Genomic DNA, 18,386 nt, shown 5'->3' on the forward strand with positions numbered 1-18,386 from the left:
ACAACTCACCATACGCCTTTGCCTTCACCACATCTATCTTCGCTTTACGCTGCATCTCCTTGTACTCCTGTCTACTTTCTTCATCTCTGACTATCCCAATTCTTCTTTGCCAACCTCTTCCTCTGTATACTTTGCTGTACTTCCTCATTCCACTACCAAGTCTCCTTGTCTTCCGTCCTCTGTCCTGATGACATGCCAATACTTCCTAGCCGTGTCCCTCACTATTTCTGCCGTGGTTGCCCAGCCATCCGGCAACTCTTCACTACCACCCAGTGCCTGTCTTAACTCCTCCCTGAACTCCACACAAGTCTTCCTTCTTCAACTTCCACCATTTGATCCTTGGCCCTTTTTATATCTCTTATAAGTCAATATAATTTTGTTATCCTTTTTCAATGTTATATCCTTCTCGCACACAGACGTGCGAGACTTTTTTCAAAAAGAGGTTAATAATAATAAAGTTCGGTTGAGCATAACTTCATGAAAAGAAGGTTGAAAAGAGAAAACTTTACAAAAAGACTTAAAAGGGGACTTGGGAAAAACTTGGAAAACAAGGCTCGGGAAAAACGTAAAGGAGCTTGGAAAAAACCCGTGGGGAAAAAAAAAAAAAAAACCCCGAACAAAGAAGCCGACCTGGTTATTTATCCACCTTGCTCAAGGCGTTCCACAGGCAGGGTAGATTGTTTCCCACCTCCTTATTTGTATTGATTGTGAGTGTAGCGCCCACCCCCTACTCTGTGTCTATAGACGCTGTGAAAGGGAATAAACTAGGTAGGTGGGGCTACGGGTTCGTATACAAATACTATTCTGAATAAGAGTTAACTATACCCAGCAAAATTATGCTTAATGAACTCAACTTATTATTCAGAATGTAATAACTGGACCAGACAACCTCCTTATATAAACAGGTAATGTATTGAATTTAGGAATGTGAATAAAGTAAAGTTGTGACGGCAGCAATGCAAAAAGGCGCACAATTATCAATTATGTCAAATGCCACAAAAAGGGAAATGCAAATATAGAATAATGTGACTCCAGTCAATAGTTGCACAACCAATACCTTGGTGCATCCCAAGTATACCAGTGCTTTTGAGATGAGAAAATTATCTAATATATATATATATATATATATATATATATATATAATTGTAAATGTAAATAGAATAGAGTGGGGAAGAATTTGTATAGAGTGAGACCAGGATTATGATAGTAGTATTATATCTATTTAGTGGACAATATGACACTAGCTGTGAGTATACCCCCAAATAAAGCAAAACACAAAATACTTTTTGCTCAGTATCACAAATGTAACAATAGTGGTGGGCCCACACACTTTATAACACAAATACAATAACCCCAAAAGCCGGCATAAACCAATAAATGTTGCAGGCCTGGTCGTTGCTTGGGTGTGTGGTGACCTGCGGGTCGCCGGGACCTGGGTGTGGGTGTGTGTCCTGGTCGCTGCACTAGCACCTCCTCTGGTCAGTCGGGGCACCTGTTCGGTGGGGAGGGGGAACTGAGGGGAATAGCGTGATCCTCCCATGCGCTACGACCCCCTAGCAAAACTCCTCACTGTCAGGTGAAAAGAAGCAGCTGGCGACTCCACATGTGTCGGAGGAGGCATGTGGTTGTCTGCAGCCCTCCCCGGATTGGCAGAGGTGGAGCAGCGACCAGGACGGCTTGGAAGAGTGGGGTAATTGGCCAAGTACAATTGGGGAGAAAAAGGAGGGAAAATCCTTGAAAAAAACAAAACAAAAGTTAGAATTTCAACTATTGCTTGGCATAATTTACTGTTGAGTGTCACTCTTGAGCACATCATGTGCTGTCAGCACAGGACCAGCAGCTAACTCCCAGTCTTATTGTAAAGATGCAAGCAGAAGCATTGGGAGAGGTGAAAAATCTTTCAACACAGGGAAAAATTTTGTTTTCCTGCAGCTCGGTCTGATCCGGCTTTGAGAGAAGATTCAGGTTCATCAGAGAAGGATGTTGTAACGTCTGAAGCATGTGACATTCTTTAAAAATATAGGGCCCAGACACACCAAACCGACTAGCGGCGACGAAGGCCGACTGTTGTGTCACCTCACGTTGTCTGCCGTCTGTGCCAAAAAGTAGCTCTTGAACACACCATAAAGACTACAACCGACGGCCCTGATTGGCTAGCTTAGCCCTGATTGGCTAAGCTGAACAGCCAATCCGAGTGCTCTCTCTTACCGACGGGCTCTTACCAACGGAGATGAGTTGTTGAACTCATCTCCGTCTGTCTTCTCTCTGCTGTCGCACTCCTTACACATCTCTTGCCACACATCCTGTCAAATCAGCTTGTGTTAGTGTAAAAACTTCATCTCACAACAACTCCTTCTGATCTGAAAAAGCACAATGTCATTTTTACCAACATGCTACTATGATAATGTCCTGTAAAGGGATTTTGTTACTGTATGTCTGCCTGCCTCTCTGTCTGTCTCCAGGCAGCTGTCTGTCCATCTGCAGGTGTGCGTGTGAGGAGCCCGGGCTGCCACCCCTACCAATCCCCCCCACCCTGAATATGAATCCACTGAACCCAATGAAGGCTGGCTTGACCAACAACCCACACAGGTACACACACACACACATTTATATTTCTATCGTTGTGAGGTACCGTCTGTAATGGTATGCTTAATTTTGACAGTGTGAGTGACGGAAAGCATAGCCGTAAAGGGGGTTGGACGTGGGCAGAACGACGACTGTGATACGTGAATGTAGTGCTTGAGTTTTGCTAAGTAAAGGTTAACAAAACAAACATCCTAAGACTGGACATTGGATTATTAAAAAAAAAAACACACCAAAAGCATTTATTGCATGGTGTCAGAAGTGGCGGAGAGGTGATGGCAAAGCTTAATCTACTGGAGAATTTCTGCTTTGAAAAACCAGCGGAGTGGGCCGGCTGGAAGAAACGCTTCATGCGCTATCGGACAGCTACAAAGCTAGATAAAGAGGATGGAAGTGTGCAAGTAAGCACTCTTATCTATGCATTAGGTAGCGAGGCAGAAAATATATTTAGTTCGTTCACTTCTGAGGAAGGTGAGGACACGGACTATGGGGTGGTTATGGTGAAGTTTGACGCCTACTTCATACCGAAGCGTAACATCATTCACGAAAGAGCCTGTTTTTACCAGCGGATGCAGCATGCAGGGGAGAGAGTGGAGACATTAATTCGCACTCTTTATGAGCTTTCGGAACACTGTGATTTCAGAGCTAAACGTGAGGAACACATTAGGGACCGAATCGTGGTTGGAATCTAGGATAAGGAACTGTCTCGCAAACTACAACTCACCCTGAACCGCACCCTGGAGATGATGGTGCAGGAAGCGTGTCAACTGGAGGAGGTGAAAGCCCAGGTTAGCCAGTAAGGTGAGGGGGCATGCGCCATACAGGAGGTAGCGCAGTGGCACGCAAAGCACACAAAATGGCAGAAAAATAATAAAAACAGGGAGAGGGACTTCAAAGACAATGACAGTGGCAAAACGTGCGGTAGATGTTGTAAAGCACAAGAATCAAGATAAATGCCCTGCAGCCAAGTCCACATGCCACAGGTGCAAGAAAACAGGACATTGGGAAAGGATGTGCAAAAGCAAACTGGTGAGTGAAGTCATAGAGGGTGAAGGGGATGCATCTTATTTTCCAGGCTCAGTTAATAGAACACTTTCAAGCAACAAACAGTGGATTGTACAGCTGGACATAGGTAACACACCTGTCACATTCAAAATAGACACTGGGGCCGACGTGTGTGTCATGAGCGAGGGGACCTTCAAAACACTAAAACCAGAGAGAAAGTTACGCCAGGCTAAGACTGTACTGTGTGGCCCAGGCGGCTGGTTGAATGGTGTAGGCCAATTCACAGCACACATGGTGCACAAGGACAACAGCTATATGTTTGAGGTCTATGTTGTCAGAGGAGAGAGCGTGAGCAATTTACACAGCTGACCAGTAACACAGGAAATGGGCCTAGTGTACAGCGTTTATGCGGTTCACAGCACCGGAGAGTTTGACCTGCTCAAGACAGCCAGTAAAAATAGTGCTAAGGGAGGACGCACAACCCTACATAGTCCACACCGCACGAAGGGTCCCCATCCCTCTCATGAAGCCAGTCGAGGAGCTGGAAAGGATGGAGGCCAATGGCATCATTGAGAAGGTGAGCGAGCCCACAGAGTGGTGCGCCCCCATGGTGCCAGCCCCAAAGAAGTCAGGCAAGGTGCATATCTGCGTAGACCTTAAAAGACTAAACAAAGCTGTTAAGAGGGAGAGATTCATCCTGTCAACGACAGAAGAGATCACAGCTGAACTGAGCGGGCAAACTGTATTCTCGTCATTGGACGCAGCAGCAGGGTTCTGGCAAATACCGCTCGATGAAAACAGTCAGAGACTAGCAACTTGTATCACCCCTTTTGCCAGATATTGCTTTAAACGGCTCCCTTTCGGCACTAGCAGTAGTCCAGAAATATTCCAGAGGAAAATAGTAGAAACACTAGAAGGCCTGCAGGGGACGGCTGTGTACATGGATGATATCATCGTTCACGGGAGGGACACGGCAGAGCATGACCAGCGCCTACAGAGGGTCATGGAGCGGCTGGAGTCTGCTGGGCTGAAACTGAATGCCAAAAAGTGTGCACTGAGATGGAGAAAGCTTCACTTTCTGGGCCACGAGATCGATGCAGACGGTGTGCAGCCTGACGCAGCCAAAGTGTCAGCCATCAATGAGCTCGCTCCACCTAAGAATGTTCAGGAGCTCAAGAGGGTCCTAGGCATGGTGAACTACTTGGGGAAATACATCCCCAACCTGGCCACTGTGGGCCAACCGTTGTATGAACTGCCAAAGTCCAAGTCAGCGTGGACATGAGGTCCAGCGCAACAGTCAGCATTCCAACAGATCAAAGTACTCCTCACAACCTCACTTACCCTGACATAATACAATGTCCACAAGCACACGGCAGTCTCTGCAGATGCAAGCAGCTACAGGGTTGGTGGTGTGATGATGCAGCTCCACAGCGAAGACTGGAAGCCCATGGCATACTACTCCCGACATCTGAGCAACGCAGAAACCAAGTATGCTCAGATTGAGAAAGAGTGTCTGGCAAACGTCTGGGCCTGTGAAAGGTTTGGAAAATATCTGAATGGCCTAGAGGGATTCAAGTTGATCACGGATCACAAACCCCTAGTCCCACCGATGAACTCCAAGGATCTGGACAACGTACCCATCCGGTGCCAGAGGTTGCTAATGTGGCTGATGAGGTTTAACCCCGCAGCAAAGTACGCACCCGGCAAGACCCTGGTCGTGGTGGACACCCTTTCCAGGAGCCCCTTGAGAGACAACAGCCAAGACACACACACAGTTGTAGAGTGCTATGTCGCATCCATCATCGACGGCATGCCAGCTATAGAGCAGAATCATAATCATAATACTTTTTTCATCCCTGAGATGGAATATGGACAGCATCAGAGCAGCCACAGCAGCAGATGACAAGCTACAAGCAAGCCCTAATCAGGTACATACAGTCTGGATGGCCAGAACACATATGTAAAACACATTCGACTGTAAGAGAGTTTTTTCCCCATGAGAAATGAATTGTCAGTACACAACGGGTTGGTGACGAGGGGTAACAGAATAGTCATTCCGGAAACGTTGAGGGGAGACATATTAGACCGAATACATGATGGCCATCAGGGCTTGACTAAATGCAGGGATCGAGCAAACACCTTGGTATGGTGGCCCGGAATATCATCCCAAATCAAAAACAAGGTCTTGTCTTGCCCGTCATGCCAGGACCTGAGAAGAGGTCAGTTCAGAGAACCACTAATATTCACACCCCTTCCAGACAGACCTTGGATAAGAATAGGAATAGACTTGTGTGAATACAATAAACAGGGCAACCTAATTATCTCAGATTACTATTCACAGTATGTAGAAATACTGCACATGCCCACAACCACCAGTGCTCTAGTGGCCACAAAATTAAAGGCTACATTTGCCTGGTATGGAATAGCAGAGGAGGTAGTTAGTGACACACGCCACAGTTCGCTAGTGCAGAATTCAAAAAATTAGCGCACGAGCTTGACTTCCAACACATAACCTCCAGCCCACACCATCCCCAGGGTAACGAGCATGCTGAAAGGGCAGTGCAAACAGCGAAAAGGATCTTTAAACAAAAAGACCCTCTTCTGGCATTCATGAGCTATAGATCCACTCCATGCAACAGCACAAGTGCGAGCCCTGCAGAACACTTAATGGGTTGGAAGATCCAAACAACCCTTCCTACCATCGACAGCAACCTGTACCCAAGTGGCTGAGTAGGCAGCGCATCAAGGCCAAAGATGCTCTGGAAAAAGGAAAACAAGCACACTACTACAACCAACGTTACGGGGTGAGATGCCTACCTTCCTTGCAGCCAGGGGACCATGTCCTCACCAAGCTGGACAACCAAAAGTCCTGGCTTGCACCCGCAGTAGTGACCAATGAGAGTGTCACACCGAGGTCCTACCTCATTGAGACGGAGCAGGGAGCTACACTCCGCCATAACAGGCGCCACCTCCAGGCGGTGCCCACTGCAGGATCACCGGTGCCAGAGATCACACCCATACTTACCCCTGACCAGCCGCCAGACACCGTGGTAAGGCCAAAGAATGGTCTTCCTGTCCTGAGCAGGAGTAAACCCAAAGACACTGATAGACTGATAGGGACCAGGTCTGGCAGGGTCAGTAAACCAGTCAAGAGACTGGACTTGTGAACAAACAAACAAAAAAACTAAGTAGAAAAGGGGGGGGGGTATGGGGTATGGGGCAAGAAATGGACTGTTGAAATACTGTAAGTACCTTGTTATGTGTTGTAAAGAGAAAAAAAAGAGTCCCAGAGAAAACTGTAAACTAATGCCCATTTACTTACTGCATAGAAAAGTAAGCAAAGTAAAAGTAGCCCAGTAAAACTCAGTAACAGAAATGTAATGTTCTTGTTCAGGTTACTTAATGTTTTGTAGTGAGCCAGAATATGCTTCAGTGTTACTCAAATGTTGAACAGTTGCACTATGGTGAGAGGGGAAAAAGTTAAAGGGGAGATGTAATGGTATGCTTGATTCTGACAGTGTTAAGTGACGTACAGCAGAGCGGTATAGCCATAAAGGGGGTTGGACGTGGGCAGAACGACGACTGTGATATGTGAATGTAGTGCTTGAGTTATGCTAAGTTCTTCTTCTTTGACAGTCCATCGAAACGATGATGACTGTGATGCAGTTTATGCTTGGCAAGCATGCCTGTGGGCCATTAGGCATGCATTAGAGCGACAATATTGCCCACATTTGCCACAGACCAATGTTGTTTGACATGGTCTGTTATGTCTTGCATGGTGGGCCTTATCATAGGCTTCTTGTCTCTTTTGTTCAACAGCTGTTCTCGATTGGCTTACTGTGGAGCACCATCTCTGTCTGTCCAGGGCCACTGTCTCCCAGCTGGAGTCATCTATGCCACAGATCTTCATGTGGCGCTTGAGCACATCTTTGAAGCATAGCTTCTGGCCTCCCTGCTTCCTATTCCCCGGCACAACTCCCCATAGAAAACCTCTTTTGGTAGGCGGTTGTCTGGCATTCTCACGTGGCCGGCCCATCAGAGCTAGGGGGCTGTTATTAGGGCTTCAACACTGACAGTACCAGCACATCTCAATACTTCCACGTCGGGCACCTTGTCTTCCCTTGTCTTCGCAGTAGCTTTCACAGATGATGAAGCTGTATGCTGGTGAGCTTCTTGATGTGCTTGCGATATAGGGTCATGCATTCAGTGAAGTATAATAGAAATTGGAGAACAGCTGTGTTGTAGACCTTTTTCTTTGTTGTCAGCCTGATGTCATGGTGGGACCAAAGTCGTTTGTGGAAGGCACCAAAGGCTTTTTTGGCCGCTTGGATTCTTCTGTCCACTTCAAGTCAGATGAGTTTGTATCTGTCACAGCACTGCCTAGATAAGTAAAGCACTCAGTGGTCTTTAGAGTTGCTCCATGAACCAAAATACTGGGCTGACCTTCTTTTCTGATGGGGAGGCTGGTACAGAAGCTCTGTTTTGGAGACGTTGATCTTCAGTCCAACGAGGGTAGCCGCTGAAGAAAAGCGGTCTACTATTTCTTGCAGGATCATTGGCGACCAGAAGTGAGTCATCTGCATAGATAAGCTCTTGACCACAGAGTTCTCTTGTTTTAGTAGACGCCTTGAGTCTCGCAAGATTGTAGAGGTTTCCATCTGTTCTGGTCCTGATGTACAAGCCACCTCTCCAGTTGGCTGACATTGTTTCTAGGAATGCAGCGAGATATAATGTGAATAGGGTCGGTGCAAGCACACATCCCTGCTTCACTCCATGCATCGCTGACATCTCCTCCAATTGATACTTTCCCTGTCATATCGTCGTGGAAAAGTCTGATGATGCTGATCAGTTTCTTGGGGCAGCCATAAGTCTCTAGCACTTTCCACAGTGTCTCTCTATTAACAGTGTCAAATGCTTTTGAAAAGTCCACAAAAACAATGTAAAGTTGCTGGTGCTGTTTGGTCGCTTTCTTGGAGTTGTCTCAGGGTGAAGATAATGTCTGTGGTGGATCTACAAGATCTGAAACCACATTGGTTTTCAGGCAACACTTCTTCTGAAAGGGTCTTTATCCGGTTCAGTATGATCTTAGCCAGGATGTTTCCAGCACTCGACAGAAGTGAGATCCCACGGTGGTTTCCACAATTGCTTCGTTCACCCCTCTTCTTGTAGATGGTCACAATCAAAGCATCTTTGAAGTCTTGAGGAAGGCATAGGTTCTGCCAGTATGCATTATAGAGCTTTAGTAGCTCTGACTTAAGTATTGAGCCGCCATACTTCAGGATGTCTGATGGGATGCCATCTTGTCCTGGTGCCTTCCCACTTCTGGTGTCTTTAAGTGTTTTCTCTACTTCAGCCATTGTGATCGGCTCACAGAGGTCTTCTCTTATCGGCCTTCTTGTAAGCCACTGGCATGCATTTGGATCTGCTGATCCGTCTTGATTCAAGAGGGTGCAGAAGTGCTCTTTCCATCTTTTTGTCATTTTTTAAGGTCAGTACACCGCTTACTTCCATCTGCCGTTTTTTCGGGTGCTATCGTATTGCTTCTTGGGCCATAGATGGCTCTCAGCGCAGAAAAGAGTCGATGCATATCATTTTGATCTGCTAAGGCCTGCAGCACTTCTGCTTTTTTGCTCCACCAGTTGTCCTTCATCGCCTTAATCTCCTTCAGAACTTTGGCTTTAATTGCCTTGAAGGCTGATTGACTACTCAGAGTTCTCTTTCAGGTCGGCATTGTGAAGCGTTTGCTTTTCCTGTAACAGTTCATTGATTGCTTCATCTTGATCCTGGAACCAGTCAGGCGGTTTTCATTTTGGATGACCAAGCACCTCTTTTGCTGAATTATAGATGGTCTCTGTCATTTTCGTCCAACATTCTTCAACTTGACTTACGCCTGTTGTAACCTTTTCTTCATCTTGAAGAGCAGATGTGATTGCTGCAGCTAGTCTCATTTGATCTTCTATGCTTGCTAGCTTGTTGGTATCCAGTTTCTTCAGTGCTTCACAGGGTGTTTTTCGTGACTTCATCTTTAGTTTCAGTCACAACTGTGTTCGGACCAGGTAGAGATCAGTTCAGCATTCCGCTCCACGCATCACCTTTGTTGAGAGTACTTCTGTCAAGATTGCCCTGCGAGTCACGACGTAATCTAACAAATGGAAATGGTTTGATCTTGGATGCATCCAGGTGAAGTAGTTCTTTTCGGGCTGAGAGAAAAAGGTGTTTGTCATACACAGGCCATGCTCAGCACAGACATTCAACATACGGTCGCCACTGGTATTCTTTATTGCCGTTGCCAAACTTTCCGATGACACCTTCATAGGTTAAGTGGTCCTTGCCTATCCTTGCATTGAAGTCTCCTAAAATGAGAAGCTTGTCTGTGCATGGTACACTGTCCGCTACTTCAGCCAATTTCTGGTAGAAAGATTCCTTGTCTTCATCTGGATATGCCATGGTTGGAGCATACACATTGATGAGTGATAAGCGTTCTCCCCCCCACAGGGACTCAGAGACTCATAATCCTCTCAGAGATTCCTCATGGTAGAGTGGTCAATCTGGATGCAATTCTGTTGGTTATGGCAAAGGCCACTGCAGCATCACTCCTCCCATCGGCCTTTCCAGTCTAAAAGAAGGTGTAGCGGCTCTCTTGTATTTGTCCTTGGCCTTCAGTCCTTGTTTATTGGAGAGCGGCAATGTCAGTGCGACATCTCTCTAGCTCCTTAGCAATCAATGCAGTTCTTCTCTCAGGTCTTGGTGTGGTTGTCCAACATGGTCCGAACGTTCCATGTAGCAACAGTCAGTTTCACTTTCTTGTATTTGTCCTTGGCCTTCAATCCTTGTTTCTTGGAGAGCGGCAATGTCAGTGCGACATCTCTCTAGCTCCTTAGCAATCAATGCAGTTCTTCTCTCAGGTCTTGGTGTGGTTGTCCAACATGGTCCGAACGTTCCATGTAGCAACAGTCAGTTTCACTTTCTTGCATTTTCGACCACTGAAATGAAGACCCATAGGCCGTGGCGAACCAGCCAGGTAGTTTCTGAGCAAGCTTTTTTTACCCCACCTTTTCTACGGGCTTCTCCTTATGGGGTGGGCAGTGCTTTCCCAGAAAAGGGCTGCCTCCGGACACTCACACAGCTGCCTCGACCCTGTTGTTGCCTAGGATTCAACAGAGTTGTGACTATCACATGTGAGTTGCCTATGTGCAGAGGTCCCACTAGTAGCTTCTAGCTCCTTAAGCCTGCCACCATCACGTTCATTCTGTCACCATAGGACTTTGTAAACAAGCTCTCCTCACAAGTGTTTTTCCCATCGAGCTCTCCTCACATCACGCCTTGCACAGTAGTTAAGACAGTCGGTGTCATGCCCCTGCTGAACAATCTCTCTGGACCTCAGAACCCATTCCTAAGCGGTACACTATAGTGCAGCAGGCTTAGTAGATAAAGAGGTTGCCCCGTAGTGACATTTTACATGTCTAGCGATGCCATCCATTGACCAACAGGGTGGTTCCTCTGTATGCCATCTGATGTTTGTGCCATTGGTCAGATGGGGTTCATGATCCTATTGGGCTCTTCTGCCGCAAACACCATCGAGCACCCTGCTGCCAGTGCCTTCTTGGATTTGAATTCAGAGTTACCTTCTCCTAGCCTTTGCCTAAAGAGGCAAATCTACAAGGCAATAGAAACAGATGCAGATAGTACCATATACTGTCATAATGGTAGCAGCAAAGGCTGACCTTACTTGAGTTGACGCTAAGTAAAGGTTAACAAAACCAACGTCCTAAAACTGGGCATTGGATTATTTTGACAATAAACACCAAAAGAGTTTATTACACCCTTGTTGATTACATTCATTCCCTAGCCCTTAACTCTAACCTTAACCATCAGAACTACATGTCTAACCCTAACCTCATCCTAATTCTAACCTAATCGTAATTCTAACTCTAACCTAATCTTAATTCGAACCTACTTCTAATCCTAACCCAACCCTAACCTAATCCTAACTCTAATTCTAACCCTAACCTAATCCTAATTCTAATCCTAACCCTAACCTCATCCTAATTCTAACTCTACTAATCCTAATTCTAACCTAATTCTAACCCTAACTTCATCCTAATTCTAACCCTAACCTTATCCTAATTCTAACCCTAATCTAATCCTAATTCTAACCCTAAACCCAAATCTTAACCCTAAAATCAACCCTTAAGGAAGTGAGGACCGGCCAAAATGTCCTCACTTTGCTAAAATATCTACTCTGGGGGCATCCGGGTAGCGTAGCAGTCTATTCCATTGCCTACCAACATGGAGATCCCAGTTCGAATCTCGCTGTTGCCTCTGGCTTGGTTGGGTGTCCTTACAGACACAATTGGCCATGTCTGCGGGTGGGATGCCAGATGTGTGTGTGTGTCCTGGTCGCTGCACTGGCACCTCCTCTGGTCGGTCGGGGCACCTGTTCGGTGGAGGGGGGAACTGGGGGGAATTGCGTGGCGTGATCCTCCCACGCGCTACCACCCCCTCGCAAAACTCCTCACTGTCAGGTGAAAAGAAGCGGCTGGCGACTCCACATGTATTGGAGGAGGCATGTTGTAGTCTGCAGCCCTCCCTGGATCGGCAGAGGTGGAGCAGCGACCAGGACGGCTCGGAAGAGTGGGGTAATTGGCCAAGTACAATTGGGGAGAAAAGCCCCCCCCCCCACACACACACACACACACACACACACACACACACACACACACACACACACACACACACACACACACACACACAAAAACCCATCCACTCTGATGGTTAAAAACTCATATTGGTCCTCATAAAGATAGGACATATGAGTACACACACACACACACAGGTACACACACAGGTACACACACACACACACACACACACACACACACACACACACACACACACACACACACACAGGTGCTCACTTGGAAAATCAGCAATAAGTAGCCAACAGTAAGAGATCAAAGCTCAGAGTCCCAGCAACCAGACAGCAGATGGAATAAAGATTCCTGTGACCCGCAGATGATGATGGATGATAGAGAAGAATAGGAAATTGTAAACTTTTCCATGTTGTCTTTTCCTGCAGTGAAGGATCGTATTCTTATGACCCGTCCAGCTGGCAGCAGCCAACCAATCAGCCCACAGGATCACTCTCTGTGGTGACCACCGTCTGGGGGGTGACCAATCCGTCGGCGAGCCAGGTGGGACATCACCATGACCTTTTTAACCATTCCCTCTTCTCTTCACTCCCTCTCTTGCTTCATTCCTCTCTCCATGTTTTCTCTGTCCTGTCTCCTCATCTCTCCTCCCTCGTACTAAAATCTATGAAAAAGGTTCCAGTTGTTATCGTGTTTTAATAAGAAACCAAAATGTTTCAAAAATGAAAACTATTATCGTAATAAAATATTTGTGGTTTAAGATGTTTGACATGTTCATATAATATTAGATTCAAGTTACTACAACTAAATACTATTATTTATTTTTTTTAGTATTTTGACAGTATCGACAGACAGGAAACAAATCTCTTTCTCTTTCTCCAGGGTCTGGGGGGAGGAGTGATGGGACCAGGGGCCAATCCAGGTGGGGGTCCCATGCTGCAGGGCCCAGGGGGGGCAGGGATGGGCCCTGGGCCTGGAGGATACATGGGACAGCAGGGCTACCCTGAACCCAACAAAGGCTATTTGGGACAGGGCATGTACGGCCGGCCCTCAGGGGGGTATCCTGGAGGGCCACCAGGGTATGGTGGGAGGTAAGAAGATGGATGGACATGAAAACAGCAATGTTTTATGGGGAAAAAAATGCTGTTTGCACTCAATTTCCCCTCAGGGATAAATGAAGTATTCTGATTCTGAAAAGAAAAGAAATTCTATTTAATTGGCCCAGGCATTAAACATCATGTTCTCCCCCTCTCTCTCTTTCTTTCTCAGTTATCCTTCCAGTGGGGGAGGTTCTAGAGGTTCTGCTGACTTCACCCAGGCTGCTGCTGCTGCTGCTGTTGCCGCTGCCGCTGCCACAGCAACCGCTACTGCCACAGCAACTGTTGCAGCCATCCAGGAGAAGCACAATCAGGAAATGAACTATGGACAGGTGAAGGGTTCAGAGACATTCTATTTCTATTGTCGTTCTGGTTGTCTGACTAGCTATCTGTCTGGTTGAGGTCTAGCCAGGAGAATCATGGAGAGCATTTCTGGCTGTGTGATGTACTTTCAAATTATAGTTCAAGATAACCTCTCTTCTCAGTTTTAAAAGTCACATTTTTTTTTTACCATGAACTTATTGACTTTATTCTATTACACTTTCTATGTCTCAGATGGGGGGTCCATCATACAACAACCAGTTCATGGCCCATGCCGGCCCTCGGGGCCCCCCAGGCATGGGTCCAGCTGGTATGGGCCCAGGCCCTGGGCCTGCAAGGGGTCCACCCTCCATGGGCCCAATGTACGGTCCTGGAGGAGGCCCTCAGAGAATGTCCCAGCACCCAAACTATGGCCCAGGACCCCAGCAAGGCCCTCTTCGTCCCCCGCAAGGCCTGAAACGGCCCTACAACCCTGAGGTAAGGAAAACAGTGTTCCCTGTGTGCCTGTAGGGTCTAGATGGAAGAACCCCTTTCAGCAAGGCCAAGTTCAAGGAGTGGTGAAGGGTGGAGGAAGGCAGCATGGGTCCAAAGAATTTTTTTTTGGGAGCTCTTCTGTGTCTTAGAGCGCTCAGGCAGAAAGTATTTTAAAACAAAGACAGAGGCTTATAGCAACATGACTTTAAACAGCATGACTTCCCCCCGATCAGTTCAGAGCATCAGTGATATATACTATCTGACAGTACTATTACCTTAAAGAGTAGGGTCAATCAATCAATCAGTCAATCAAGTTGCGTTTTATATAGCGCTTTCCAATAAACTTCAAGGCTATTTAAATTTCTGTTCACTGGCCATTAACAGAACATATGTACAATATTTATACTAGCTGCAATAGTTATCATACTCGAGCCAATAGAAATAAAGTAAGAAAAAATCATAACAAAAAGCCACTACTTAGCCCCCCAGGGCAGACTTGGTGTTGTCCAAGTGAACCACCGATAATTCAGTCAGGTAATAATTTCATGGGCGCACCTCCATGACTTCACCACCAATAAATAAGACCTCAGAGAAAAACAGTGAATGACTGACTGAAACTGAACTTAAATAGCATAAAGAGGAACTGAAAACGGAGATTGTGTATTTATCAATCATCTATACTGGATCCTTATTTAGGGGATAAATGAATAAATGCATTCATATGGCCATAAGAAAACGCAATCCACGGTGAGTTTTGAATTGCTCAGATGGTAGGTAAAATGGTCAGTGCATGTGTGTGTGTGTGTGTGTGTGTGTGTGTGTGTGTGTGAGAGAGAGACAGACAGACAGACAGACAGACAGAGAAGCTTTTCTTGATTTCTTGACCTGGGGATTCATTCCAAGAAGACTTCAGGACAGCTGGCGTTAATGAAGAGAAACATTGGTGAGAGCAAGTATGTCTTCAAATTGTTAACATCCATTCATGTTCCTCCTCTTTTCTTCTCCCCTCTCCCCCCAGTCTTTTCCAGGTATGTCTCAGCAGTATGGGGTTCCATTGGGCTCCAGTGTAAATGTGCTATCAGGTCCTGGAGGTCCTGGTGGTCCAATCCCTGGTTCATCGGGTCCTAACCACCCAGGGCCTGGCCCGTATCCAGCTCAGAACATGCAGTACCACACAGGTAGTTTGAACTACACCTAATACATCTACAGCATTGGTTTTCAATCAGGTCCTCAGGGGACCCTGTACTGCTGATTTCCTATTTTGCCAGGTTGTTCATTATGTTGTCACGTCTAAAAATTATCAAAACCAAGAACACAGGTCTGTTCGTTAGTTCCTATGAAGAACGTTCTTCTGGAGTTAGGGTCACTAAGAGCTTCAAGAATTGGTGTCCCTCTGCAACATGATCATCATCATCATCGGCAGTCACTCCAAGCAAGCATGACTGTCCTCTCTGTTGGTTTGTCTATTTATGGGTCTTCAGATGGCTGTAGAGGCCAATCCACATACTTTGGTGTAGTGTGGACAGGAGAAAGTGGTGGTGGTTGAGCCTTTTTCTCTCTCTCCTTGCAGTGCTGTTGCTTTTTCTCTGTGGCACAGTGGAGTTCAATTTCATGACATGCAGTTCCTCCCTGCATGGATTTCTTCCAGGAGCACCTATCCAGTGCAATGTGTTCCCAGTTGCTTGATGTGATGTTGAATTTCTTCAGACTGGTCTTGATATTGTCCTTGAAACATTTCTTTTGCCCACTGGGAGCTCGCTGACCTTCCTTTAGCTGGGAATACAGGATCTGTTTGGGGAGACGTGTGTTGGACATGCATGCGGCTGACATGGCCTGTCCTCAGAGTTCATGATACTAGTCATGTTGGCTTCTTCCAGAACACTGTTATTGATGCATCTGTCCTTCCAGCTGATCCTCAGGATCTTTTGCAAAATCTTTGGTGTTATTGTTCCAGGGCTCTCGGGTGCCTGCTGTAGGTGGTCCATGACTCTTCTCCATACAGCAGGGTGGGGAGAACAACAGCTCTGTAGACCAGGAGGTTTTTTTGGGCCTTTAGGTCTCCGTCTTCAGAGACTCTTTTCCTGAGTCTTGCATAAGCACCACTGGCACAACTCAGGCGATGGTTGGTCCTCAGCTTTTGAGGAGAGAAAGCTGCCAAGGTAGGGGCAGTGATCAACGTTTTCAAGAATTTTGTTGTCCACCTTTATGGTAGGCTGGGTAGATGGCTGGTTGGGTGGAGGTTGATATAGGACCTGGGTCTTCTTAATGTTTAATGCTAGACCCAGGGCTGGCATTGTCATCTGCATGCAGACTTTGCTCTTGGCCTTGAACCTGTTAAGGTTGAAGAGCCTACCATAATTTCTGTATAGGATTGGGATCCCCATGGCAGCACTTTGCCAATGAGGTGGAGTATGGCAGCAGTAAAGATGGCAAAGGGGGGGTGCTATGATCCATCCCTGTTTGACCCCTGTTTCCACAGTGAAGGGCTCTGACTCAGAGATGCTGTTGCTGAGCACTGTGACTGGCATGCCATCATGTAGAAGCCTCAATATTCTGATGTATTTGTCAGGGCAGCTAAATGTTGATAGTATGCTCCACATAGCGTTGCGTTGTACTGAGTCAAAGGCCTTTGTCAGGTCTGTGAAAGCCATGTACAAAGGCTGCCTTTGTTTATGGCATTTTTCCTGGAGTTGGCATGCTGTAAATATTATTTCTGCTGTATCTCTGGATGAGTGGAAGCCACACTGAGATTCTTGGAATATTTCCTCAGCCAGTGGTAGCAGTCGGTTTGCGAGGATGTGAGCGAGGACTTTGCCTGTTAACAGGAGTGAGATGCCCCTGTAGTTTCCACATTCCGCCTTGTCCGCTTTCTTGAATATGGCCACTATTAGAGCATCCCTGAGCTCTGAGAGTTCTTCTTTTTCCCAGACCTTGAGGAGGAGGGCATGGATGTGGGACAAGAGCTCTGGTCCACCTTCCTTCAAGAGCTCAGCTGGGATCCCATCTGGACTGGTGGCCTTGTTGTTCGTAAGGCTCCTGACGGCATCTTGAACCTCTGTCATGGTGGGAGGTTCCCCAATGTCTTCTCTGATGGTACTTGGGAGTGTGGCTGGCAATGTCTGGTTCAGCTGTGCTGTTGCAGTTGAGGAGTTCCTGGAAGTGCTCCTTCCATCAGCTGTTAATGGACTCGTTGTCCTTCAGCAGCTCCTGCCCATCCTTTGAGCGCAGGGGGTTTAAGCCGCAGTTGCTTGGATCATAGATGGCCTTAGTAGTGCTGAAAAAGCCTCTGGTGTCACCTGAATCTGTGAGATGCTGGATTTCTAGAGCTTTTTTTGTCGACCAAGAGTTCTTAAGCTCCCTCACCTGTCTCTGGACATCCGCCTTGGCTCTGGAGTGAGCCACGCTTTCAGCCTTGCAGGTAACATCATTTTGTCAGGCATGAAAGGCTTTCCTTTTCTTGGAGATGAGCTGTTCTATCTTTGTGTTATTCCCATCAAACCAGTCCTGTTATTTTCTGGACTTGTACCCAAGGGTGGTTTTGCAGGTGTCAAGGATGGTAGATTTGAGCAGACTCCAGTGCTTCTCAATGTCATCAGGGTATTCCTGTTGGAGGTTTTCTCCAAGAGAGGCCTGATGTTGCTGCTGGGTGGCAGTTTCATTCAGGCATTCAAAGTTAAGTCTTGGCTGAATCTGTTTCTTTTGAATCCTCTTCTTCCTCTTGAGTTTGATGGACACTGTGGAGCGGATGAGATGATGATCTGTCCAGCAGTCATCTGCACCCATCGTGACCCTCGTGATGTCACTTTGGTCCCTGGTTCGTACAATGACATAGTCAAGGAGATGCCACTGTTTGGAGCGGGGGTGTCTCCAAGATGTCTTAAATTGGCTTTTCTGGGGGCATCTGGGTAGCATGGCAGTTTATTCCGTTGCCTACCAACACGGGGATCGCCGGATCGAATTCCCATGTTACCTTCGGCTTTGTCGGGCGTCTCTACAGACACAATTGGCCATGGCTGCGGGTGGGAAGCCAGATGTGGGTGTGTGTCCTGGTCATTGCACTAGCGCCTCCTCTGGTCGGCCAGGGGGCCTATTTGGGGGGGAAAGGGAACTGGGGGGAATAGCGTGATCCTCCCATGCACTACATCCCCCTGGCGAAACTCCTCACTGTCAGGTGAGAAGGAGCAGCTGGCGACTCCACAGGTATCGGGAGGAGACGTGGTAGTCTGCAGCCCTCCCCGGATCGGCAGGGAGTGGA

At 46.9% G+C, this 18,386-nt stretch overlaps 1 protein-coding gene across 4 annotated transcripts in view; it reads left to right on the forward strand.

Moving 5' to 3' along the window:
- Positions 1-18,386, forward strand: part of zmiz2 (zinc finger, MIZ-type containing 2) — a 70,168-nt gene that overhangs the window by 17,436 nt on the left and 34,346 nt on the right. For all 4 annotated transcript variants that reach the window (XM_056283324.1, XM_056283340.1, XM_056283332.1 and 1 more), the window contains exons 2-7: positions 2,463-2,589; positions 12,668-12,782; positions 13,122-13,330; positions 13,509-13,668; positions 13,892-14,134; positions 15,150-15,309. In XM_056283324.1, coding sequence (XP_056139299.1) covers positions 2,540-2,589; positions 12,668-12,782; positions 13,122-13,330; positions 13,509-13,668; positions 13,892-14,134; positions 15,150-15,309 — 937 coding nt within the window. In that variant the 5' untranslated portion in view covers positions 2,463-2,539. The remainder of the gene's footprint in view (positions 1-2,462; positions 2,590-12,667; positions 12,783-13,121; positions 13,331-13,508; positions 13,669-13,891; positions 14,135-15,149; positions 15,310-18,386) is intronic.

This window comes from Lampris incognitus, chromosome 1 (assembly GCF_029633865.1).
Source record: "Lampris incognitus isolate fLamInc1 chromosome 1, fLamInc1.hap2, whole genome shotgun sequence".
NCBI classification, from domain to species: Eukaryota; Metazoa; Chordata; class Actinopteri; order Lampriformes; family Lampridae; genus Lampris; species Lampris incognitus.